Here is a 27,834-nt window from a genome sequence, read left to right as displayed (position 1 = left end):
CTACTACAAATATAAAAGTTAGTCAAGCATAGTGGCGCATAGCCTGTAGTCCCAGCTACTTGAGAGGCTGAGGCACAAGAATTGCTTGAACCGGGGAGGGGGAGATTGCAGCGAGCTGAGATCCTGCCACTACACTCCAGCCTGGGTGACAGAGTGAGACTCTGTCTCAACAAAACAAAACAAAACAAACAAACAAAAAAAACATAACATGGAGACTGGCACCTAGTAGGTACTCAAGAAATACTTGTGTAGTGAATCAACAATTTTGACTTCATTTCTTTCACTTTCTCTAGTTCATTGTATTTCTGATTCATCCCCTCCATTTTTCCTTAACAATCTGCAATTCCTCCTGAACCAAGCTATCATCAATGTCTATTGCTCTTAATTTTGCACTAAACTATTTCCTAAAATTCGTGTTTTTTGAGTGGGCAACTTCTCTTTTCAGTACACACTGTGCCTCCTACACACTTCCAATCTGATAACTCTGATCACTGCATCTGAGATGTTTGCCAGTTACTGTCTTAGTCATCTCATCACACCTAGCTCATTTCCTCCCAGAAAGCCAGTAAAATCTGCAGCCTAGGAGCTGCAGGCAAAAACTCTATGAGGAATCTCTGGAGTGTGCTTTCTTTGCTGTTGCATGATTCTGATCAAAACTAATCACAAGGGGTTTCCTAACAAAAAAGAAAAAGAAAGGAAGAAAGAAGAAAAGGAGGGAGGAAAGAATCGCATAAATCGACATGATGTTCTTAAATAGGTTATTCCTACTTCTAGCATTTTAGAACACACAGTGATTTGCACACCACACTGTCTCATCTGCGGCGGTGTAGTTTGGTGGCTGTGGTCACACTAATCAAGAGTAATGGCAGCAGTGACAATGAGCTGTACTGTGGATGTGGAGAATGAGCAGGAATGTGAATATAAACCCCATGGAAAAGGGAATGTAGTTTAGCATTTCATTTTATGTGATAAATTCACAAAATTTCCAGAATCATCAGTCAGTGAGTCTTTCCATTATTGTTCTCAGCTTAGTCAGATGCAATAAAAAAAGAATGATTTAAACAGTTAAGGCAGCCAAGGGAGAACTTTTGGCAGGTTCTGATGCTTCATTCTGGCATTTAATTAGAATCTTAGGCTGGGTACAGTGGTTCACTCCTGTAATCCCAGCACTTTGGGAGGCTGAGGAGGGTGGATCACTTGAGGTCAGGAGTTCGAGACCAGCCTGACCAACACGGTGAAACCCCATCTCTTCTAAAACATACAAAAATTAGCTGGGTGTGGTGGTGCACTCCTGTAATCCCAGCCACTCAGGAGGCTGAGGCAGGAGAATCGCTTGAAACTGGGAGGTGGAGGTTGCAGTGAGCTGAGATCATACCACGCACTCCAACCTGGGCGACAGAGCGAGATTCTGCCTCAAAAAAAAAAAAAAAAAAGAAAAGAAAAGAAAACAACTTATTTGAGGGCAGATTGGAGGGGCATGTCTCCCAAAATCTTGGGCTTAACCTGCACATCTGTGTTTTCTTGTTGCCAGATTTGTGCCTGTTTCCATGCATTTTGTTTTATTCCACCCTTTCAGAGGTTTCTCGTGAATATGAATAAAATCTTGCTTTAATAGATACACACATTTTATGAAGTTCCAGTATTAAATCAACTTTGGAAAAAAAAAATCAGTCAGAGAGTACATTGTGTAGACAGCTTAAACACACCAAATAAAATGCTTTTAACGTCATAAACTGAAGAGGCCATTTAACTTGATCATTGAGGGCTCACTTTATTCAACAGCAATGACCTATTTAGAGCCATGACTCAGACAGCTTCCCGTGTGAGCTTCCTTTCCTTGGAAGAAAAGAAAGAAAGAGAGAGAGAGAGAGAGAGAGAGAGAGAAAAGAAGAGTGAGAAAGGAATTTAATAAAAAAAAAAAAAAAAAAAAAAAAGAAAGAAAAAGAAAGGAAGAGAGAAAGAAAAAAAAGAAAGGTAGTTTCTTGGGGTTCAAAGCAAAACATTTTTTATTTAAAAAAAGGAAAGAAAGGGAGAAAGAAATGGAAGACAGAAAGAAAAGAAAGCCAGAGACGGAGGGGGGAGAGAGGGGGGGGGTGGCTGTGTAGCGTCTCCTTTTCTTCTGAATATTTTAATCCCATGTCTTCAAGGGCTCCAGAAGTATTATACAGTTACTCTCATAATGCCTCTAACTCACAGCATGACAAGATTATGTAGGTGAGCTATTTCCCCACGTTTTATAGAGTTCTTTCATACACAAATTTAATTTTAAAAAATCCTTTCTAGCCCTCCCTCCTTCATTTAACTCTGTCACGTCTCCTTTTGATGCCAGGATTCCTTCTCTTCCACCCTAACTTGGCTCCTGTAGTTCAAGTGCTCCTGCAGGCTCCGCCCACCCCGCCTCCAAACTGCTCTCTCCCCTCTTTCAGCCCTTCTTCCCTCTTGTCAGTTTCATTTTCCTGAAACACAGCTCCATGATGTCATCTCTGCTCAAATACTTTTGTGTCTCTTGCTTGCTTTGCTGAGCAAGTTCAACTCTTCATTGGGACTTTCAATGTATTCTACACACCAAACCCCGTGTTTTCGTGTTTTGTGTTTTTTTTTCCTACTACTTTCCCGTTTTTGATTAATTTCCTTCAGTCATGCTGGTCCACTCCTGTCCAGTGATGCTACTCTTTTCCCACTTACCCCATTCTGTATTTTTATTTTTAGTAAGTATTATTCTTGTTGTAGCCTTTGTGGAATTTTCTTCGAAGCTGTCACCTATTTATGGAGGATTAGGGCTAATTATTGGTGGAGGATAGGTTGTGGTATTGTATTAAATTTTGGTGGGGTTTTTGTGGGTTTAATTTTTTTTTTTTTTGAGACAGGGTCTTGCTCTGTTGCCCAGGCTGGAGTGTAGTGGCATAATCTTGGCTTACTGCAACCTCTGCCTCCCAGGTTAAAGTGATTCTCCTGCCTCAGCTGGGATTAGAGTTGTGTGCCATCACATCCGGCTAATTTTTGTATTTTTAGTAGAGACCAGGGTCTTGCCATGTTGGCCAGGCTGGTCTCAAACTCCTGACCTCAAATGATCCACCCGCCTCAGTCTCCCAAACTACTGGGATTATAGGCGTGAGCTACTGTGCCTGGCTGGCTTAATGGTTTTTGAAATTTATTTGGAGGGAATGATTGTTGGTTTTGGGTAGATGACAGTGATAGCTACGGAGGAGTACCCTGAGGCTTGGGGATCAAGTGTTGCCATGGGGGGCCCTTCCCCTCTCTTCTGTGTTAGTCACAAACCCTTCTATTCCAGGCAAAAGCTCACTCTCCCCTCTCTAAGACTATCTGAATCCTAAGGAATCCTTCATTCTTTGGATTTATTAAACCCAAGGAAAGAGTCTTGTGTGGAAGGATGTATGGGACTCTTCTTACAGTGCCAAGCATTAAATAAGAGAAGGTGTGTTCCTGGGAACAAATTCCTGGCAGAGTAATAACACGATGATAAATGTACTTTAAATGTAAGTTTACTGAATGACTGACAAATTCTATTATGACTACAGGAGAAAGGAGAAGTCTCTGCAGCCTCAACCTCCTGAGCCCAAGTGATCCACTCACCTTAGCCTCCTGAGTAGCTGGGACTACAGGCATGCACCACCATGCCTGGCTAAATTTTAAATTTCTTTTGTAGAGATGCAGTCTCACTATGTTGCCCAGGCTGGTCTCAAACTCCTGGCCTCAACTGTCCTTTCATCCAGTGGAGATATTTATTGTAGTTTCAGACTTTCTTCTACACTCATTAAAACAAGTACCCACTAATTGTTGGGTGCCTTTTCTTTTTACGTTTTTTTCCAGCTAGTGTATATTCTGCATGATGGAAAGATTTTGGAGAGCCTCTAAAATATATTTGTAAAATCCTGCCAATTCTTATTTTTTAAATTTTATTTTTTCATTGATACACAATGTTTTATGTATTTATGGAGTTACATGCACAGAATATGTAATAAGCAGGTCAGGGTATTTGGGGGAGCCATTGCCTTGACCGTCTATCATTTCTATGTGTTGGTAACATTTCAAGTCTTCTAGCTACTTTGAAATATACAACACATTGCTGTTAACCATGGTCACTCTACATTGCCATTGAATAGTGTGTCTTATTTGTTCTATCTAACTTAATTGATAACCTTTCATTGAGAGGCTGAATGAAGAATGAATGAACAGGGTGGGTCATATGAAGGTCTTTATCTTTTTTTTTTTTTTAACCTTACTCATATGTTGTATTTTATTTCTTATGAAAATGGCTACCCAAAGAAGTCATTGTAGCAGCCTACTATTCTAAGGCAGCAACTATAACTTAAATGCTAACAAACTCACTCCATAAGACCTAAAACCCTTCCCCAGGGCTGTAATGGGCATTTAAGTTTCCCAAGCCCAGTGACAACTAATGATTTTTATTACCTATCGAATAGGAACAAATGGATTTTAATAGTTCCCCTATAGCTGAAAAACTCCACAAACAATATGTTGCCTCTACCTACATGATCCATTGACTCATGCCAGAAATACTTTCTGAAATGCTTACGACTGTGATGTTCAAACTGGGCTCTGGCTACTTCTGGTGGTTATTTGGTGTTATGCCAAGACATATGGGAAGGCCTTTATCTTTTTTAAGGAAAAGGAAATTTTAAAAGCTAAGTGAAATTTTTTTCACCGTTCCACCTCAGCTGTGTTGCATTCACTTCCTCAGTCCCCCTTGAGTCTCCTGTGAGGAAGCCCTCCTGCCTCAACAAAGAGGGCACCCTTCCCTCACTCAGCACCTTTCTCTCCACCTCTCAACGTAACCAGCTGGTGGGTGTGTCTTGGGTGTGACCAGGTGGGTTTATTTACCATTTCCCTATGCCCTGTCCTCTCTTCCCCCAAATTAATCGAAGACTTCTTTCTAATTTCCAAATAAGAGGACCATCCACTTTTTCAGTCACCAAATATTTATTCCAATTTGTTATGGACCAGGTATGGTCTCTGCCCACTGCATGCTGACTTCCTGGTGGGGCAGACAGGCAAATAAAAAGCCCTAAGGTAAACATTGCAACTTGTGGAAAGGACTCTAGTGGAAACAAGGTATGGATATAGAGATTATTATTATTACTTTTTAAGGGACAGAGTCTTGTTCTGTCGCCCAGGTTGGAGTGCACTGGTGCGATCATAGCTCACTGCAGCCTTAACTCTTGGGTTTAAGTGGTCCTCCTCCTCAGCCTCCTGAGTAGCTGGGATTACAGGTGTGCACCACCATACCTGGCTCATTTTCGTATTTTTAGGAGAGACAGGGTTTTGCTATTTCGGCCTGGCAGGTCTCGAACTCCCGACCTCAAATGAACTGCCCACCTTGGCCTCTGAAAGTGCTGGGATTTTCATTCACAGGCATGAGCCACTATGCCCCGCCGTCTATGTGCAAATTTCTTCTTGGCATTCATTTAGAAATCTTAGAGTTGTCACTTTGACAGAGTCCACAGCAAAAGCACAAGGTAAACTATTTCTTTTGTGTAATAAACCTGTAAGGCAATGTCCTACAATAAAATCCTAAAATGACGTGTTAAAGACCACTCCAGGGTCGTTAAAACTTATGAATTTCTGGAAATTACTTTTAGTATTTTAGCTTTCCAGGATGTTGTTTCAGGTACCAATGTAACAGTAACATCAAATGGTAGCTTAGTGATGCATTAACATCAACAGGTTAATTTCGATTTTTATGGAACACAATTTACTGCCGGATAGCCCTTTAACACATAGATCTACTATGCTGTCTTCAGAGTAGAGGGAAGTATGCTGGTTTGTAGTCAGAGTCCTTGTGGCTCCACTTTGGGCGGCCAAAGCAGGTGGATCACTTGAGGTCAGGAGTTTGAGACCAGCCTGTCCAATGTGGTGAAACCCCATCTCTACTAAAAATACAAAAATTACCCGGGCATGGTGGCAGGTGCCTGTAATCCCAGCTACTTGGGAGGCTGAGGCAGGGGAATCATTTGAAACCAGGAGGTGGAGGTTGCAGTGAGCTGAGATCATGCCACTGCACTCCAACCTAGGGACAGAGTGAGACTCTGTCTAAAAAAAAAGTCCTTGTGGCTCTATAGCGATCCTAAGATTATTACACATATTTTTATTAAATGTGGCTGCTATTTTTTTCCTACCCAGGCATTGCATAACAATAACAACCACAAGTATGAGAGATTAAGCTTGTGTAATAGACTAATCCATTTTACTTAGAAAGCCAAGCTGTTCAGGGATAAGGGATACAAGCTGGGTCAGTACGGCTGAACAAAAACAAATTCCAGATTGCTTTTATTCACAGCAAACCTGCATTTCAAGTAACATTCCACGAACATCCTTTTCGTTAGGAAACAACCCTTCTTTCCAGTTTATGTATTTATGTCAGAATCTAAACAGTCTTTTCACTTCATTATTAAGCACTGGCAGATTTGGAACTCCAAGTTAAAACTGGAGGTGTTCTTCCTATTATCTAATAGTTTACATTCTTTTTAATAGAAGAAAAGGCAAAGTGCTGAAGATGCGCTCTGAAGAGGTCCTTTTCTCTTCCCTCCCAAGATTTTGTACATGTCAATGAACCTGTGTAAATGTCTTACTGAAGAGCCTAGGTGTGGAGGATGAATGAGAAAAAAAAGGCAGATGAATAAATAAAGGGAAAGCTTCCTTTTCAGAAGGTGCCTGGAAAGATGAGTAGAAAAGGATTAGAACAAGGTGGGCAAAGGGGTTTTGCTGTCTGAAATAAGATTGAAAGGAAGCTTGGAGAAGAAAGATTTGGTCTGCATGGTGTCTTGGAAGCATTCTAAAAAGAGTGTTTTAGAAAGGGGAAATCATTAAAAGGATCCACACAGCCATTTGTATGAATTGGAAAACCCGGGAGAGTGCCTGAAATGTCCTGTGAGTGCTGACCTGAAATGCAGGTCACCGATGCCCCTAGACATCAATGCAGTCTGAGCACAGTTACATTAACAAACCTTTCCAGCCAGTGTTGAAAGATCATCGCCTCCGATTATCTGCATCTCACCCATGGACTGGTCATTCTGCAAAAAAGGAGAAAAAAAAAGGGAGACAATTTTACCACACACGAAAACCTTTAAAGCACATTTTCCTGTCTACCCAGTTAGTGGCCGGAATGTGCCTTACAAATATAGCACAAATAGCTAATAGGGATTCATGGTTGCCTGTGGTTACCAAGAGCCACGCTCCTGCTGCTGCCCTTGAGACAAATCTTTCTAATGGCTGGTGGGGAGAGGGTGGGTGTGCAGGGCGAATGGGAGAGTGGAGAGAGGACAGACAAACCTAACATGAAGCAAAACACTCTGGAAGGCGCCTGAGCCTATCCTGGAGCAGAGAGAACTGGAGAAGACCTGGAGAAGACAGTCATACTCCTGTGCTTCGCCTACCTAGGGGTGGACCGAGTATGTGTCAGCTTTGCCACCAAGCCCTGATTAAAGATCTGCAGTGGAGAACAGTCAGGTTCTGGTTTCCTGAGAGACCGGAGGCTTCCTCTACTCCCCATCATCTGAGATCCGGCCCCTCATCTGACATCCAGAGCAATTCTAACAGGCCATGAATCAAGAAGTACTGTACTTAGACCTCCTGACATGAATGATGAGGCCTCAGACAATTTCTGCAGTCCTAAGAATGTGACACTCAGAACTATATGTGTGTGTATATATATATATACACAAAATATATATAATATATAAAATACGTATACAAAATACATATATACAAAATATATACGCACGTGTGTGTGTATATGTATGTGTGTGTGTACGTGTGTGTGTGTGTATATATATATATATATTTTTTTGAAACAGGGTCTCACTTTTGCCCAGGCTGGAGTGCAGTGGCATGATCACAGCTCATTGCATCCTCAATCTCCCAGGCTCAAGCAGTCCTCCCGTCTCGGCTTCCCAAGTAGCTGAGACTACAGACAGGCACATACCACAGTGCCTGGCTAATTTTTTTTCTTAATTTGTTTTTATTTTTAGTAGAGAAAAGGTCTTGGTATGTTGTCCAGGCTGTTCTTGAACTCCTGAGCCCAAGTGATTCTCCTGTCTTGGCCTCCCAAAGTGCTGGGATTACAGAGAGGAGCCACCACGGCTGGCCTTAGAATCATATTTAGAAGACTTTTTATTGAAATGATGTTAGAGTTTATGATCATTTACTTTCATCATGTTTATGTATGGTATATTATCCTGCCTAATGAAACCTCACAAAACAAACAAACAAAATGGATTGTTACATAGTGACCATCATAACAGAATGACACAGAGGCAAAACAAGAAACAGAACCAGCCACTTGTCTCCCAGCCTCATTACAGACCCACATTAAAGGAAGCAAAGCCAATATATTCGGGCAATCTGTTTCATGACCAAGCAAGAATGCTGTGATGTTGCAATCCCTTGATTCTAACAATAACCTTGGGGAGAAAAAGACAATCTAGGCACCATATGTGCTACATGCTGAACCAGGAAACGTCTTTAGTTACTGCTGTGGACAGCTGTCACTTTTGCTAGTTCAGCACCTTCCTCCTTTATCCTAGCAAAGAGGCCCTCCCTCTTCCTGGGGGGAGTCCATTCTGCACAGTTCAGGTAGGGCCAGGCCTTCACAGTGCAGACCAATCAACTGGGCCTGAAGCTATATCCAACCTTAGACTTTCCAGCTACTCAAGCCAATTTCTTTAGGAATTTTCTTGGGCTGGTTTGAATCGGATTCTGTCACCTAGAGGTACAGTTACTTTGTTATGGAGTTGGTCATCTGGGAAGGGAAAAAACAGCCAAACCACCAACCAGTAGGACAGATTTGCCAATGAAACACCTTTTGTCTTTTTACCTTGCTGCTCAAACGAAAAAAAAAGACCTTAAAATTTTTTACTTTTTTATTTTTTTTATTTATTTTAAGAGACAGGGTCTCACTCTGTCACTTAGCCTGGAGAGCAGTGTTGCAATCATAGTTCACTGCTGCCTGAAACTCCTGGGCTCAAGTGATCCTACTGCCTTAGCCTCTCAAGTAGCTGGGACTACAGGTGTGCACCACTACGCCTGGCCAAATATATTTTTACTTCTGCTTGGTAAAGCATTCACTCCTTACCATGGATGGTTGGAGGGAGCACAGGCAGACAAGGAGAGAGGCTTCACACACTAGCTCATCCTAAAAGTGGTCCACTAAGTTAGATAAACCCAGTTATTTTATTCTTACGGGAACTGATATCAAAAGGAGAAATATCAAAGGATATTCAGAATTTACAGATGTTTCATTGTTTTTGTATATTTATCATCAGATATTCACAAGTAGTCATGATAGTGGTCTTTTTGACTTGTCAAAAATGTCAAAGGAGAAAATTTTCTTGTCACTGCTAGAGGTGCTAAAATAGAGGAATTAACATAGGAAGAATTTCTGCATGTTAGATTTAAATATGTTAATAGCAGCAGGAAAAATAAAATTTCGGTATTTCCAGGGGACTGACTGGGTTATACAGAATTGAATACAACTACTAAACCACAAAGTTTAATGTAACCAGTGAGATTTACAGTCTGTCAGATCAGAGTAAATTTCACAATAATTCTACATTTTCATCTTCATTCTATTGATTAAAACCAAAAACCAAAAAAATCAGAGAACTAAATAATGTGCTAAAAGTCATAGAGTATGTTGCCAAGCAAGTGTTACTTAAGAAATTCTTACTTCTTCCAAGTGTATAAACATGTTTTTTAAAAAAAATTTTAATTGACCAACAATTACTGTATATATTTGATATGATTAGGCTGTGTCCCTACCCAGATCTCATTTTGAACTGTAGTTCTCATAATCCCCACGTGTCATGGGGAGGGACCCAGCGGGAGGTAAATGAGTCATGGCAGCAGTTACCTTCACGCTGTTCTCATGACAATGAGTGAGTTCTCATGAGATCTGATGGTTTTATTAGGAGGCTTTTCCCCCCGCTTCGTTCTGCACTTCTCCTCTCTGCCATCATGTGAGGAAGGGCATGTTTGCTTCTCCTTCCGCCATGATTGTAGGTTTCCTGAGGCTTTCCTAGCCCTGTGGAACTGTGAATCAATTAAGCCTCTTTCCTCCATAAATTAATCAGTCTCGGGTATGTGTTGTTATTAGCAGCATGAGAATGGACTAATACAATATTTATGAGGTACAATGCGATGTTACGATACATTTCTGCATTGTGGAGTGATCAGATAAGGCTAATTACCATATCCATTACTTCAAATATTTATCATTTCTTGTGTTGAGAACATTTAAAATCCTCTTTTAGCTATTTTGAAATATATATTAATTATAGTCTCTGTGCTGTGCAACAGAACACCAGAACTTATTCCTCCTATCTACCTGTAACTTTGCATCCACTGACCAACCTCTCCCTTTTCCCCATTCTCCCCTGCTGCCCCCAGCCTCTGGTAAGCACTATTCTATTCTCTACTTCTGTGAGTTCAACTTTTTTATATTACACATATAAATGCAATTATATAGTAGTTATCACTCTGTGCCTGGCTTATTTCACTCAGCATAATGTTCTCAGTCCATTCATTATATACATGTTTTTAATATTAGATTTGTCCTTAATTCATCTGGAATTTATATCTTCCAAGTGGGTATATTGTCAATTGTTCCAATATAATTTATTGAATTATTATTTTTCCCTGCTGGTTTGAAACATCATTTTGATCATATCTATCATTCTCATATGTAAGGGTCAGTTTCTGTATTTTTCCAATCTAACACATCTACATAAACATTAATTAATCTAACATATCCAATTAATTAATCTAATTTATCTATTTCCAACACCCAAATCATATTGTTATCATTCTCATAGTTGTTCTCTTTTTCTTTTTTCTTTTTTGTTTTTTCAGATACAGGGTCTTGTTCTGTCACCCAGGCTGGAGTGCACCCTCGAACTCCTGGCTGCCAGCGATCCTCCTGCCTTGGCCTCCCAAAGTGCTAGGATTATAGGTGTGAGCCACCACACCTGGTCTTATCATAGCTTTTTAATATGTTTTAACATTTGATAGGACAAGTCCACTTTTTAGTTCTTTTTAAAAATTGCCTTGAGGCTGAGGGTGGTGGCTCATGCCTGCAGAGGCAGGCACTTTGGGAGGCTGAGGCAGGAGGATTGCTTGAGCCCAGGAGTTTGAGACCAGCCTGGGCAACATAGTGAGATCAACATTTCTACCAAAACAAAACAAAAAACCCCACAAACCCAAAACAGTCTTGGTAACTTTTGTACATTTTCTTTTTTCCTGTCTGGTGGGTTCTACAAAGATCAACTGAATTAATGCATGTGGAACATTTAGAACAGAACCCGGCATATGGTTAGCATTCCGTAAATGCTAGACAGGATTAATTTCTTTTTTAAAAATTGTATGGCCAGGGGCTGTGGCTCACACCTGTAATCCCAGCACTTTGGGAGGCTGAAGCAGGCGGATCACAAGGTCAGGAGTTCAAGATCAGCCTGACCAATATGGTGAAACCCCATCTCTACTAAAAATACAAAAATGAGCCAGGTATGGTGGTGCGTATCTGTAGTCCCAGCTACTCGGGAGGCTGAGGCAGGGGAATCGCTTGAACCTGGAAGGCGGAGGTTGCAGTGAGCCAAGGTCACACCACTGCACTCCAGCCTAGGCGAAACAACGAGACTCCGTCTCAAAAAAAGCATTGTATTATTATTTATTTAATTTTATTTTTTATAGAGATGAAGTCTCACTGTATTGCCCAGGCTGGTCTCGAACTCCTGGCCCCAAGCAATCCTCCCACCTCAGTCTCCCAATTTCTTTTTCTTCCTTCCTCCAACCCCCGACCCTGACTCAGCCCCTGAGGATATGGCTACTCCTCAGTCCTCCACTGGTACACTGGACTCTAGAGCTCCCCTGGTTTACACACTCCAGAAAAATAAGCCTTTTATTTCCCACTGGGATGGTGAAGGAAACTTAGAGGTTCCGCTTCTCCACTCAAAGGCTTTCAACAACCTTGTTCTTTTCATTCCATTCCTTCCTCACTCCACCTTCTAAAAACCTATTCCTGAGCCCTTCAGGAATTTGTGGCACGACCCCCCTACTTCTCACTATTCGTCCCCTCCACAGGCATTTTGATGTTCATTTTCCCTATTTGGCCGAGTCAGTGCTCTTCCTTGATCAGGCACGTACCACCATGCCCGGCTAATTTTTTTTTTTCTGTAGAGATTGGGTCTCACTATTTTGCTCAAGCTGGTCTCGAACAACTAGGCTACAGGGATCCCCCTGCCTCAGCCTCCCAATCACTGGGATTAGAGCCATGAGTTATCCCCACCAGGCCTAACCATGATATTTTTCTAATGGTTCAAAATCATCCTATATCTCTTGGATTGATGTTTGTGTGTTTTTAATGAACGTCACTGGTTTGAAGAAAGATGAATAATCCCAAATAAAATATTACAAGTAAAACTAGTCTATTGTTTTATTTTCTTTCACTACCCTTGTGTATTTTTAACGCAAAGTTATGCTAGCTTCATATAATAAGTTGGTTTTTCTGTGAGCTAGAAGATTCTGCATATAAATGGATTTAGCTGTTTTGCTAATGTTCAGTAGAGCTCAGAATAAGTTTTATTTTATGTTATGTTATGTTATGTTAGAGACAGAGTCTTGCTCTGTTGCACAGGCTGGAGTGCAGTGGTACAATCTCGGCTCACTGCAACCTCCGCCTCCCCAGTTCAAGCAATTCTCCCACTTCGCCCTCCCGAGTAGCTGAGATTACAGGTGCGCCACCATGATGGGCTAATTTTTGTATTTTTAGTAGAGATGGGGTTTTGCTATGTTGGTCAGGCTGGTCTCCAACTCCTGGCCTCAAGCAATCTGCCTGCCTCAGACTCCCAAAGTGCTGGGATTACATGCGTGAGCCACTGTGCCAGGCCAGATTAGGTATTATTTAATCTCCAATTTGCAAATGAAGAAACAGAGACAATAAGAGTTTAAGAAACTTTCCCAAAGAGGGCTGGGCATGGTGGCTCATGCCTGTAATCCCACGCCTGTAATTCCGGCCTTTGGGAGGCCGAGGCGGGTGGATCACTTGAGGTCAGGAGTTCAAGACCAGCATGGCCAACATGGTGAAACCCCATCTCTACTAAAAATACAAAAAATAGCCGGGTATGGTGGCACGTGCCTGCAGTTCCAGCTACTTGGGAAGCTGAGGTGGGAGAATCGCTTGAACCTGGGAGGTGGAGGTTGTAGTGAGCCAAGATTGCACCACTGCACTTCAGCCTGGGTGACAGAGCGAGACTGTCCAAAAAAAAAAAAAAAAAACTTTCCCAAAGAGGTGCTGCTAGTAAGTGAATGCGTCCAATTCAATCCTAGATTCACCTGACTCCACAACATTCTGGTGTAGCCCCTGGCCCTCCCCAGTATTCCTGGGGGAAAGAAGCACATCGTGGGTGCTCCCTGGAGAGAAACACCAAGGGGTACAGGGTCTGGCTGCATCAGTGAAGTCAGAGGCATAAGCTGAAATGGACAGGAGAAATCAACATCTCCGTAGGAATGCTGGTGGCAGAGGATGTGTGGATTTACTCAAATACAAAAGGAAACCTCTGACCTATAGTCACGCATCTTTGGAAAAACTATTTTGGAAATGTTAGGTGACCTGGTCTCTAGGTACTCCATACAGCATGTCAGATAGCACAGCAGGGGAGACGATTCCTCACCAAACAGACAATTTGGACTGCTTTGAGAATGTTCAGGAAAAAAACAAACTGAGGAAGAATAAATATCCTAAATATCCTGTCCTTCTGAGGAACCAGAAGAGGAAAAGTAAAGAAAATAAATAAACAAGAGAACCACTCTCTAAGCCATTCATTTCAAGAGTCAGAGCGCAACTTGCTTCAAAATCTCTACACAAAGGCTGTCTCAATATTCTCCGCCCCTACAGAGGCCTTAACTTTGCTTTTCCCCTTCTTTCATCCTAATCCTTCCTCTCAGCTCTTCTCCTGTGCTCAGAGAGGTCGCTGATACTCTTATCAAATGGACAGAGATGCAAAACAGTCAGAAACATTTCATTGTAAGAAGATTTAATGATCAAGCTGGAGAGCTCCTAATTAAAATGTTGCAAATGGCTCGAATTGATTTTTTTCAAAACTCTGAGCATTTGATACCAGCTCAGGTAATAAGGACAGGTGAATTGATTCTAGTATTCCTAGTTTTCCAATCAGTGGTTGATGTGAGATGTGACTTGCAATTTAGTCCCTCAGTCTTTTAAGCTACATGGAGCCAAAGTGGAAGCTGATGCAGAGCCAGGGTCAGTGAAGCTCTCACACCTGTCCCTTGCTTCCACCAGAGTTGTTCTGTCTCTGTTTTATTTACCGGTTTTTTTTTTTTTGAGATGAGCGAAACAAGGTTTCGCTCTTGTTACCCGGGCTGCAGTGCAGTGTTGCAACCTTGGCTCACTACAACCGCCTCCGGGGATCAAGCGATTCTCCTGCCTCAGCCTCCCGAGTAACTGGGATTACAGGCACGTGCCACCATGCCCGGCTGATTTTTGTATTTTTAGTAGAGACAGGGTTTCACTGTGTCGGCTAGGCTGGTCTGGAACTCCTGACCTCAGAGGATCCGCCCGCCTCGGCCTCCTAAAATGTTGGGATTACAGGAATGAGCCACCGCACCCGGCTGTATTCACTGAATTCTAAAGAAGAAATGTTCTGCTATCAAAATACCCAAAAGTTTGAAAACTATTAGGTTGGTGCAAAAGTAACTGTAGTTTTTGCCTTTTTTCAAATGGCAAGGACTGCAATTACTTTTGCACCAACCTAATATCATGTTAATGTTTTTATCTCTTGAAATCAACTTACCTCCTTTTCAGTCTCCTGTTCATTTAAATACCTATTTGGTGCTTAGATTGTTTTTGTGGAGAAACTCATGCTTTCAATCTCTGTGGGGTGAGTGGGGAGAAAGGAGAATGTGGAGACTAAGCGAACAGGCAGCTGGCGTCTCATGAATTCAGGCACCAGGCTGCCTGGGTTCCGGCCACAGCTCCACTTTTTGTGCAGCAACCTTAAGGAAGTTACCCAACCTTTCAGTGCATCGCATCAGTTTCCCTATGAATAAAAAGAGTATATTCAGAGTTCCTACTTCAGAGGAGCATAGGGAGGATTAAATGAATCAGTACGCATTAAGCACTTAGAAAAGTGCCTGGCATTTTATAATAAATAGTACATAAAGTATGCTCTGTCTTCTTGACATCTGCCTTTAGTATTTTTTTTCTTTTTTTTTTTGAGACAGAGTCTTGCACTGTTGCCCAGGCTGGAGTGCAGTGGCGTGAACTCAGCTCACTGCAGCCTCAGCCTCCTGGGCTCAAGTGATTCTCCTGCCTCAGCCTCCCAAGTAGCTGGGATTACAGGCTACCAGGCCCGGCTAAATTTTTTGTTGTTGTTGTGTTTTTAGTGGAGATGGGGTTTCGCCATGTCTTTAGTCTTGCCTTTAATCTTAAGAAACATGCACATCTGTTTGAGTCTCCTGACATTGGTTTTGTGATTTATTCTTTGTTCATTCACACAGCAGATAATACATACATGTAAGCCATGTGCTCTGTGGTTAGGGTTTACTGAGGTGGACTGACGCCATGAAGCACATGGTTAAGAAGGACTGCTGTCCCTCTGGTGCCAATCTATTGACTGGCTACCACCTTGGAAACACACTCATCTGTGTGTTCCTTCGGGGTTTCTCAGTGAACTCCCAGCTCCCGTGCTGCAGTGTCTGATGTTTACAATGAGCCACTGCATGGGCAAAATTTCCATCACTCCACTTTACTGCTTCCTTCCTTCCTTCCCTCCTTCCTTCCTTTCTTCTCTTTCTTTCTTTTCTTTTTTCTTTCTTCTTTTCCTTCCTTCCTCCCTCCCTCCTTCCTTCCTTCCCTCCTCCCTTCTTTCCTTCCTTCTTCCTTCCTTCTTTCTCTTCCTTCTTTCCTTCCTTCCTCCTTCCGTCCTTTCTCCCTCCCTCCTGCTTTCTTTCCTTTTTTTCTTTCTCTCTATCTTTCTTCTTTTCCTTTCTTCCTTCCTCCCTCTCTCCCTCCCTCCTTCCTTCCTTCCTTCTTTCCCTTGCTTCCTTCTTCCTTCTTTCCTTCCTTCCTGCCTTCCTTCCTTCCTCTTTCTGTCCTTCCTCCCTCCCTCCCTCCTGCTTTCTTTCCTCTTTTTTCTTTCTCTCTCTCTCTTTTCTTTCTTTTTCTTTCTTTCTTTCTCTTCCTTCCTTCCTTTCTTCTTTCTCTTCCCTCCCTCCATCCCTCCCTCCCTCCTTCTTTTCTTTTCTTTTCTTTCTTTTGAGACAGAGCCTCACTCTGTCATCCATGTTGGAAACCAGTGGTGCAATCATAGCTTACTGCAGCCTCGAACTCCTGGGCTCAAGCGATCTCCCACTTCAGCCCCGCAAGTAGCTGGGACTACAGATGTGCACCACCACATCCAGATACTTTTTTTATTTTTCTTTTTAGAGACGGGGTCTTACTATGTTGACCAGGCTGGTCTCGAATTCCTGGCCTCAAGTGCTCCTCCTGCCTTGGCCTCCCAAAGCACCTGGCCTCACTTTGCTGTTTTCAGCCTTTTTCTCGATGGACAGCAGCCACCTGGAGATCATGCTCTGACCCATGTTTGTACTTATTGGCTCTCCCTGGACCCATGTTGGTTTTTCTAGAGAGCTATTTACAGTCAGCAGGGCGTGGAGTGATCCCGAAACTGCTTTGCAGGATGGAGGTAGAAGATCTGTGGTAGAACATGAGCATGGAGTTCCTATTTTTCCAGGTCTGGTTGCATTTTTATCTTGGGAATCAGGTCAACTCCTTTCTATAAATCCACAATTTTAGCTTGTGGGAATTTAAAAAAAAGAATTCACTACTTGTAAACAAAACAACCTCAACGATCACTCTAGTTCACAGGAAAAGTCAATATTCCACAAATTTTGATAAACATTGTTAATTACCAATTCCTTGTGACCCCTCTTATGATGGCCAATGAACACCGACCGCCGTTTTGCACTGAGGGCCCTGGAGTTCTGGGTACAGGACATGCAGTTTGGTTCTCGGTCTTGGCTAGGCATGGCTCACACCACACTTCTCTATCTCTCTTCAAGTGGGTAATTCTTATTTTTTCTTCAAGGCTCAGTTTGCGGGACACAGTGGCTCATGTCTGTAATCCCAGCACTTGGGGAGGCTGAGGCAGGCGGATCACCTGAGGTCAGGAGTTCAAGACCAGCCTGGCCAACACGGTAAAACCCTGTCTCTACTAAAAATACAAAAATTAGTCAGGTATGGTGGCAGCTGCCTGTAATCCTAGCTATTAGGGAGGGTGAGGCAGGAGAATTGCTTGAACCCGGGAGGCAGAGGTTGCAGTGAGTCGAGATCTCATTATTGTACTCCAGCCTGGGTGACAGAGCGAGAATCTGCCTAAGGAAAGGAGAAAGGAGAAAGGAGAGGAGAGGACTCAGGCATCATCTCTTCTAGGAAGTTTTTTTTCCTGGACTCCCCCTGGCTTCCTCTGCATGGTTGCCCCAATAATACTATGCATATCTGGATGTCAACAAAGCACATTCGACTGAAATTTTCTGTGAATATAGCAATTGCCGATGGAATGAAAACTTTTTCAGCATAGAAGCCGACTTTCATCCTAATTGTACCCCCAGTGGCTGGCACGTTGTAGCATTCAGCGTTCGTTGAGCCAGACTGAAAATTATAAGCACGCATGTTAGCTGTATTTTCAATACTTCTTCCCCATCCACTTTAGCCATGAAATGTTGGCAAGCAACACTTCCTGTTATGTCTGAGTGATTCCCACCCAAACTGCATTTCTTTATTCTCATTACTATTATTTTATTATCTCAGTTCCTGAAAAGCCTCCTTAATATATACTTTTTATTTTTATTTATTTATATTTTTTTAGAGATGGGGATCTCACTATGTTGCCCAGGCTGGTCTTGGACTCCTGGGCTCAAGCGATCCTCCCACCTCAGCCTCCCAAGTAACTGGGACCACAGGCATGTGCCACCATGCCCTACAACCTCAAAATGTTAAAAAAATTAAAAAAACCCTAAATGCAAAAGGCCATGCGAATTCTGAACATTGAAAATGCAAAAATATGAATTCTTGATATTTTAATACCAGTAGTTCATTGGATAATGAGTAAAGGATACATTTTTCAAGTGAAACTAGCAATTTTAGCCAGGAAAAAATTTATATCTATATATATATAATTACATATATACAAATATGTTTATATATAAACATATATACATAATTTATATATACAAATATTTATATATAAACATATAGAATATAAATATATCTATTATAATTATACATAATATAATATAAATATTGTATATCTATGTTCACCTGTACAATTTAGTTCATTTGAAAGTACACATCCATCTTGCATTTCCTGACTTTGGTGTGCCTGACTCTCCAAACGTGATGTGACTTTCTTCTAAGACAAAATGGCTTTCTGTTTAATGACAATGATTAATCACTGCATTGTGATTGGTATTCTACTCCACCCAGTTTCCAAGAGGGGTCCTAGTTAGCTAAGCATAATCCCCACCACACAGAGAAAGGCGCTTTCCTTTATAAGAAAGAAAGGGAGGATGGGTCAGAAGGAGGGACACAACGATGGGAATAATCCACAGGCTAATGGGAAGAAAGAAAGGCCACCACGCAAAAGGAAAAAGGGGAGGGGAGAAGGGAATGGATCTTTATTTCAATTTAGTTAGAGACGACCCCAGGAAAGAGGAAACTCAGTTTAAAAACAGATTCAGCCGCATTGCTTTACATGAACTTTGTTTGAAACCTTGAAGCAGGATATCCTTCTGTTTTGAACCTTGGTATGGGCTTCTTGTTTTGATTTAAATTATGTTTTTAAATCATGAGGCAGAAGGACAAACACACGGAGCCTCTTGACACATCTGAATGACCCCAAAGACTCCAGCAAAGTTTATGTTTTAAAATGTAGTTGATAATACCCTAGTGGTGATCATTTCTTAAGAGACCATTTTCTTTTTTGTTTTTCTTTCTTTTTCTTTTTTATTTGTTTAGACAGAATCTCACTCTGTTGCCCAGGCTGGAGTGCAGTGGTGCAATCTTGGCTCACCGCAACCTCCGTCATCCGGGTTCAAGCGATTCTCCTGCCTCAGCCTCCTGAGTAGCTGGGACTACAGGCATGCACCACCATGTCTGGCCAACTTTTGTATATTTTTATATTTTAGTAGAGATGGGGTTTTGCCATATTGGCCAGGCTGGTTTAGAACTCCTGACCTCAAGTGATCCACCTGCCTTGGCCTCCCAAAGTGCTGGGATTACAGGTGTGAGCCATAGTGCCCAGCCAAGAGACCATTTCCTCCACACAATTATTAAAAAAAAAAAAAAGGGAAGATTTAGAATTATCACTTAAATAATTCAATGAAAATGGTTGTTCAAAAGTAACAACATCTTAAACCAGCTCTCATGAAACTGTTTTAAGATTGCCAGGAGGATGACATGGTGTTGAGGAAGGGCCCAGGGAGAGAAGTGGCAGCAGATTCTGTGCCATGGAGCCATGGAAACTTCTAGAACACTCACCCACCTTCTGACATTTGACTGAATCTATCTTCATTTCCAAGCTACCGTATTTGGGCCCAAAAAGTTGAGCTCTGTGTGTCACTTCTCAGCTCAAAATATTTCTGAAGATTCCCATGCCTACAAAAGTCTGGTTTTGTCATAACAATGGGCAGAGCCACCCGCAGAGCCAGGCAAGAGGAGCCCTGCATATCACAAATACCAAAACACAAAGACATTTATTGTTGCTCTTTTTCTTTTTGGTCTTATAAAGAAGATTTTTAGAAAGCTCTGTAACAGATTGAGGTAATGGAATTATTCGAGAGGACATGCAGGCTGAAGTAGGCCTCCCCTCCTCTTTGCAGGGTAGAGTTAGGGGCAGTGGTGGAGAAAAGAACAGCCTACCTGGGGAAACACGCAAAGAGAAGGGGATATTGGCCACCCCAAATCACCCAGGGTAGGTGTCTCAGCAGGACGGCCTCCCCAGATGATGACGCTCCCTTCAACCCCTTGACTCAGAAGGTATATAGTCTTGGAGGCATCTGAGTTGGAAAAGAGGGACATGGAGGAGAAGGACCTAGGTACCCCAGTGCTCTGAAGAGCTTCCCGAGTCAGGTCCATCCAGGTTTCAGGAGGGTCCTGTCCCTACCTGGGGGCCCTGTCCTCAGCTCATGCCCAGCCTTGCCCAGCAGATACCATGGTCTGCTCAGGCTTGCAGCCTGTAGGGATGAGCCTGGGTCCTTTAGTCAATCTCCAGGTCGAGTGAAAACCTGAGCTTGGCCATGAACAAAACTATCAAGTTTCAAAACCTTAACTATTTGGGCAAAGGGTATGTGGATCGGCCTTTGTATTCTTGTTCTGGGACCCATAAATGTTAGGGGCAAGCCTGACTCTCAGAATCATTTACTGAGCATTCAAATTTACCAAGTGCCTGGCATGTTAGTAAGCACATTACTTACATGAATCCTAACACAGTCCCATGTGGTAGGATCGAGCAATCACACTCGTTAATATTTATCCAAATGAATTGAAAACTTATCTGCAAAAAAATTACCTAGATGTTTATAGCAGCTTTATTTATTTATTTGTTTTGAGGTGGAGTCTCACTCTGTTGCCCAGGCTGGAGTGCAGTGGCATGATCCTGGCTCACAGCAACCTCCGCCTCCCAGGTTCAAGTGATTCTCCAGCCTCAGTCTCCTGAGTAGGTGGGATTACAGGTGTGTGCCATCACACCAGGCTAATTTTTTTATTTTTAGTAGAGATGAGGTTTCACCACATTGGCCAGGCTGGTCTAAACTCCTGACCTCAAGTGATCTGCCTGCCTTGGCTTCCCAAGTGCTGGGATTACAGGCATGAGCCACTGCACCTGGCCAGCAGCTTTATTTGTAATTGCTAAACTACGGAGGCAACCCAGAGATCCTTCAGTAGGTGAATGGATGAATGAACTGTGATGCATCCATGCAATGAATTATTATTTAGTGCAAATAAGAGCTATCAAGTCATAAAAAGACATGAAGAAAACTTAAATGCATATTACTAAGTGAAAGAAGTCAATCTGAAAGGCCACACACTGTAAGGTTCCAACTAAATGACATTCTAGAAAAGGCAAAGCTATGGAGACAGTAAAAAGATCAGTGGTCGGCAGGGGTTAGGTGGGAGGCAGGGAGAAAGAGGCAAAACACAGGATTTTCAGGGCAGTAAAACTGTCTTGTATGATACTGCTCCACTGGATTGATATCATCATACAGATCTAAACTCATAGAATGTACATCACCAAGAGTGAACCCTAATGCACACTGAGAACTCTGGGTGATAATGATGTGTTGATGTAGGTTTTCTTGTAACAAATATTCAACTCTGGCAGGGGATGTTGATAAGCGGGGAGGCTATGTGGGGCTATGTGAGAAATCCTGTACCTCCCAGACAGCTTTGCTGTAAAGCTAAAATTACTCTGAAAAATAAAGTCGATTTTAAAAACAAATCTTATGAGGCAGGTAGTAGGTACTGTTATCACCCCAATTTAAGTAACCTTGTTAAGTAACTTTGCCCAAGGTCCCACAGCTGGGAAGTGATGTTGCTGGAGCCAGGGTGGAGATTTAACACAAGACCCCATCTTGCTGCAAAGCCTCCACCTGACCAACAGGTTTGGCAGCTTCTCTATTGGCCTGATCACAATCTGCCTTTCCGTGTGACCTGCACTCCACTCCAGTGTGTTCCACTGTGCATGGATCACTTGTGCAGATTGTGATTCTGTATGTCTGGGGTGGGGCCTAGAGTCTGTGTTTCCTTCTTTTCCCCCCCCTTACACTTGGGGTCTCATTATGTTGCCCAAGCTAGAGTGCAATGATGCCATCATAGCTCACTGCAGCCTCGAACTCCTGGGCTCAAGAGATCTTCCTGCCTCAGTCTCCAGAGTAGCTGGGATTGCAGGTGCTTGCCACCATGCCCAGCTAGTTTTTTACACATTTCTAACCAGCTCCCAGGTGATGGGGCTGCTGCAGGTCCCCAGGCCACCCTTTGAGTAGCCGGGGTCTATGTTCCACCCACACCAACTTGTGGGCTAAATCTAGTGCGTACTCTGCATTTTACCATCTTTGTATTTTACATCTTTGTATCTTGTTAATACTCTTTCTGATAGGGTTTGGCTGTGTCCCCACCCAAATCTCATCTTAAACTGTAGTTCCCATAATCCCAACATGTCATAGGAGGGACCTGGGGGAGAATCATGGTGATTCAATTATCGTGGAGAACAACCTCCATGTTGTTCTCATCACAGTGAGTTCTCACGAGATCTGATGGTTTTATAAGTGGTTCCCCCTTCCCTTCGCTCTGCACTTCTCCTTGCTGCCACCATGTGAAGAAGGACGTATTTGCTTCCCCTTCTGCTATGACTGTAAGTTTCCTGAGGCCTTCCCAGCCCTGCAGAACTGTGAGTCAATTAAACATCTTTCTTTTATAAATTACTCAGTCTTGGTATGTCCTTACAGCAGAATGAGAACGGACTAAAATACCCTCTATCCAGAATATCTCTCTGCCACATCTCTGCCTGTCAAAATCATAATCATACTTAGATATCCAAATTACGTTCCACTTTCATTATAAAATATCACCTGAACCTCACCCCACCACAGCTGTAGGCCAGAAGTGATCTCTCCAGCCAACCCGCTTCCTTTGCATGTAGCACCCATTCAGGCAGCACTGGTTACTTCCTCGTTATATTAGCTACCCCTTGTTCACTGCATATGCATCTGTTCACTTCTGCTGTTGTTTTTTAAATTTTAAATTTTTGTAGTTTTTGTAGAGATAGGGTCTCACTATATTGCCTAGACTGGTCTCAAACTCCTGGGCTCAAGCAATCCTCCTGCTTCAGCCTCCTGAGTTGCTGGAACTGACTGATTTTTGTATCTCTGTGGAGACAGGGCCTTGCTGTGTCATCCAGGTTGGTCACAAACTCCTGGGCTCAAGTGGTCCTCATGCCTTGGCCTCCCCAAATGCTGGGAGTACAGGCGTGAGTCTCTGCACCAGACTCACTTCTGCTGTTTTGAAAGCAGCTTGAGGATGGGGACTTTACATCTATCTCCTTGAAGGTTCCTCAACACTGAACAGGGCCTTGGACATAGAAAGGAACATGGTGTGGGACTCGAAGAGTGGCCCAGACCCTGCCCTGCCCCTGTCTTAAGCTCCCTGATGCTAGTCTTCTCTTCTAGAAAATGAGTACAGTGACACGTACCCGTTTGGGTTGTTGTGAGGTTTAACTTAAATGTCATATGTAAAGTGCTTTACCCAATAGGCCCTTGATAAATGTTTATTGGATTGAATTTGCTTCTTGTATTATCTGTAAAAGGGAAGGGAGTAGACATGGGAGTGAATTAAGGACAAAGCCAGACCTAGAACCGAGTGTCTTAGCTTTTATTCCAGTGCTTTTTCTACTCTCCCAAGCTCTGCTGCCTTTTAGTTCTATGAATAGCCCCCATGTAGCTAAAATTTGTTGGTGTTTACAGAAAAACACTAGAATATTATTTACTGGGTTCACATTTTCTATACAAATCACTGACCAAATTCAGATAGGGCTTAGAAAGAAAAGGCATAAGTGTACCCTTAGGTCTTGGTAAACCATAAAGTAACATGACATATAATATACATCAATAATGTGGTGCTATCTCTACATAACTCAACACAACAAAACTTAAAAGCAGGCAATGGTTTCCAGATGCAATGTGGAAAAAGAAATTATTCTGATCAGCTGGAATAATGGACTTAACCAGTTACTTTCTGGGACACTTAGGCAAACTCACTTGATTTCTCATTTAATTCATCTGGAAAATGGAGACGCTGCTACCACCTGCCTGTTATGGTCTGAATGTTTGTGAACCCCCAACTCCCCAACCCTGCCCAAAATTCAGATGTTAAAATCGAATCACCATGATACTAGGAGGTGGGGACTTTGAGGGGTGATTAAGTCATGAAAGCGGAGCCCTCGTGAATGGGATTAGTGTCTTTAGAAAAGAGACCCCAAAGAGCTTGCTTGCCCCTTCCGCCAAGTGAGGACACAGTGAAAAGGCACCATCTACGGACATGAAAGTGGGACCTCGTGTATGGCCATACCACCTAGAATGCACCCGATCTCATCTGAAAGTGGGCCCTCACCACACACTGAATCTGCCAGCGCCTTGATCTGGGAAGTCCCACACTCCAGAACTGTGAGAAAGAAATCTCCGTTGTTTACAAGCCACCCAATCTATGGCATTTTGTTACAGCAGCCTGTACGGACTAAGACACCACCTTACCTGCTTCTCGAAGTTACATAAGGAGCCAACAATGTAACAAACTATATGCCAAAAATTATTAACAATATCATTAGACATAATATAGAGCTAAGGGGAGAAGGCAATTGATGTGAAATAGAAAGTAGAAGACTTGAGGAAGAGCAAATACCAAGTGTTTCATGCATCGTTATTACTTTTTAGGCTTATGGTCTTTGTTCAGACTTCTCCAGGTCTCAAATGAGACATGGGCACTATGGAAGAAAGTCAGAGAGCAGAATGTTTCTAGAACCACCTTCCATTTTTCAGAATAAGAAAAGATGGTTTATTTGATGTAGGCATGTTGATTGGCAGTGCAGGCTTGCAAATTCCTTCAGTATTAAGTCATGTCTTCAAAACTGGGTGGGGCGCTGAGTTATTAAATTTTTTCTTTTCCTCTGGAGGCTAAGGGCTTGGAAAGCTGGAGGCTACATGTGAAATGAGTTGGGTGGTCTCGGGCGAATTCTGTGTAAACAGTGTTGCTCATCTAAAAGTAGCACACAACACTGCACATCTGTCTGTCCACATTATCCAAGCAGAATCTGGACTCCATTAATGTGCCTGAGGAATAAATGTATCCTCTAATAAATGTTTTTGTAATCACAGTGAAAAGGAAGTTCCAGGACCCCTAAGGAAATGAGACTTTGCTGTACCAATTTGTTGGCGGAAGCCTGGAAGAGGAGTGGGAGAAGGGAGCCGACCACGGCTGTGTCTGACTTAGGTTGTGCCTCCTTTAAGCATGAGAAATGTGAGGTTCGATATCAGAAGCTACTGTTTAAGTACCAGAGTCTAGGCTGCCGATGAGCAACGCAAAACCACCTGGGTAGGGTGGCCTCTGCTCTTAGGTTTTTGCGGGAGGATCTAAGAACAGCTCCTCAATGAGACATTCCACTGAGGCTGCATACTGGGCAACCACTGAGCTCCGAATTTCAGGCACATCCACACTACGTGGCCTAGCAAGGGCCAGTGGCTATGGAACAAGGCACATGGGTTGTCCAGTTTTTGCATTCAGTTATTGCTAGCACATAAAACATCTACTCTTCTCTCCCTCTGTCCCCATCAAATATTTGTGGTCATTGGCTGATGAGCACGAGGGCTTTTGTTTTGTAAGGGAGGGAGGAGAAGAAGTTTGACTGAGTCAGGGTGGCAGGGAAGAGGGAACAAGAGGGCGATATGAACTCTGTTCCCTGTCTGACTCCTTTGGCCATAAACTAATTGAACTGCTTTCATCAGAGACTGTAAGATCTTGGGAGGAGTTAAAGGCCAGAAGCAGGTTATGTTCAGAACTGTTCAGGGTCCCCTGCCTCTGTGAGAAACCTAGCCCTGCCTGGCAGCTTTAGGCAGCCCTTGGAACTGATACGGGCACTCCTTCAACAGGCACCATCAGCAAAGGCTTCACTAAGGATCCTAGAAGAGGCTTCTCAGGGAGAACCAGGAAATGCAGCAGGGGCTGGCGGAGGAGGTGGCAGATGCTCCGTGGTAACTGCAGCTGACAGGCTGATTTGTGGACGCAAGGGCGGACTCATGTGGGAACGCTGAGAAATAACTAGAGAATAAATTCTCAGGAAGGTGGGAAGAGTTCAACCCATATCCAGTGTACTTCAGGCACAGTCATAAAAGGACCCAATTTTGTATTTACTGATCAGTTATGCCAAGGGTTAAAGCTACATAGAAAATGACATTGGAGGCTGTGGCGCGGTGGCTCACGCCCCTAATGCCAGCACTTTGGGAGGCCGAGGAGGGCGGATCATAAGGTCAGGAGATCTAGACCATCCTGGCTAACAAGGTGAAACCCTGTCTCTACTAAAAATACAAAAAATTAGCCGGGCGTGGTGGCAGGCGCCTGTAGTCCCAGCTACTCAGGAGGCTGAGGCAGGAGAATGGCGTGAACCTGGGAGGCAGAGCTTGCAGAGAGCTGAGATCAGCCACTGCACTCCAGCCTGGGCAACGGAGCGAGACTCTATCTCAAAAAAAAAAAAAAAAAAGAAAAGAAAAAAGAAAATGACGTTGGGTGTTAGAAATTTCAGTAATTTATTCAGAATCTATTTACTCTTCTTGTGATCATGTAAATTTCATTTGCTGTAAAACTCATGATATATCATGAAACTCCACTGAGTATGGGTATATATCCTTACATATACAGGATATATATACCCTTAACATAATGCAGTTTGCAAAACTGTTTTCTAATGTAACAAAACTTTGTTTTTTAATTTTAAATGATTTGAAGGGAATGACTTTTATTGCTGTAGTTTAAAAATGTCATTATACTTTGGATAAGCCCCTGTGACTTCTGTTGCTTGCCTAGATGGACTAACAAAGAGCAGATTTATCCTCCTTCCTTAAAAACAAAAAAGATAGGCTGGGTGCAGTGGCTCATATCCGTAATCCCAACACTTTGGGGGGCTGAGGTGGAATGATGGCTTGAGCTCAGGACTTCAAGACCAGCCTAGGCAACATGAAACCCAGTCTCTTAAAATAGGTATATATTAGCTGTAGTCCCAGCTACTGGGGAGGCTGAGGTGTGAGGATTGCTTGAGCCCAGGAGGCTGCAGTGAGCTGTAATTGTGCCACTGCACTCCAGCGTGGGCAACAGAGTGAGAACTTGTCTCATTAACAACAACAACAAAAAAGAAAAAAACATATGAAACAACAGTTTCAGGATACTAGACATCAAGCAATAAAGGACAGAAATCCTTGCAAGACAGAGATAAATAAGGTGGGCTCTATAATTGCCTCAGCTTACTGTCCTGCTAGAGTTCTCAGGCCACTTAACATAACCTCCTCCAGGTTTGTCTGTGTTGTCACAAATGACAAGATTTCATTCTTTTTAATGGCTGAGTGTATATCTACCACATCACCTTCCTTCATCTGTTGACGCACACTTAGGTTAGCTATTATAGTGAGTCATGCTGCAGTAAACATGGGAGAGCAGGTATCCCTTTGACATACTGATTTTGTTTCCTTTGGATAAATGCCCAGTAGTGGGATGGCTGGATCATACGGTAGGTAGTTCTATTTCTTTCTTTTTCTTTTAAGGAACAGGATCTCATTATGTTGCCCAGGCTGGTCTTGAACTCCTGGGCTCAAGCAATCCACCCACTTTGGCCTCCCAAAGTGCTGGGATTACAGGCATGAGTCATTGCAACTGACCTAGTAGTTCTATTTTTAATTTTTTGAGGAACCCGCATACCATTTGCCATAGCAGCTATGCTACATTGCCAAAAACAGTGTATAAGGGTTTCCCTTCTCTCCATCCTCATCAGCATTTGTGATTTTTTTTTTTTTTTGTCTTTTTCATAATAGTCCTTCTAGTGGGTATGAAGTGGTATCCCATCTGGTTTTGACTTGCATTTCCCTGAAGACTGGTGACACTGGGCATTTTTTCATGTACCTATTGACCATTCGTATATGAGTGAAATTCTTCACACAAACAAAAAATAATCTTTTCATTTTTTTTTTTTTTTT

The 27,834-nt window shown here is 42.7% G+C and overlaps 1 protein-coding gene across 1 annotated transcript in view; it reads right to left on the bottom strand.

Annotated features, from left to right (window-relative positions):
* The window catches only part of PRTFDC1 (phosphoribosyl transferase domain containing 1), a 108,284-nt gene that overhangs the window by 16,613 nt on the left and 63,837 nt on the right, over nt 1–27,834 (bottom strand). The window contains exon 4 of the mRNA XM_011963826.1: nt 6,987–7,052. Coding sequence (XP_011819216.1) covers nt 6,987–7,052 — 66 coding nt within the window. The remainder of the gene's footprint in view (nt 1–6,986; nt 7,053–27,834) is intronic.

Source organism: Colobus angolensis, unplaced genomic scaffold (assembly GCF_000951035.1).
Source record: "Colobus angolensis palliatus isolate OR3802 unplaced genomic scaffold, Cang.pa_1.0 Scaffold63, whole genome shotgun sequence".
Lineage (NCBI taxonomy): Eukaryota > Metazoa > Chordata > Mammalia > Primates > Cercopithecidae > Colobus > Colobus angolensis.
Note: the sequence above shows the minus strand (reverse complement) of the source record. Positions and strands in the feature narration are given on the sequence as shown.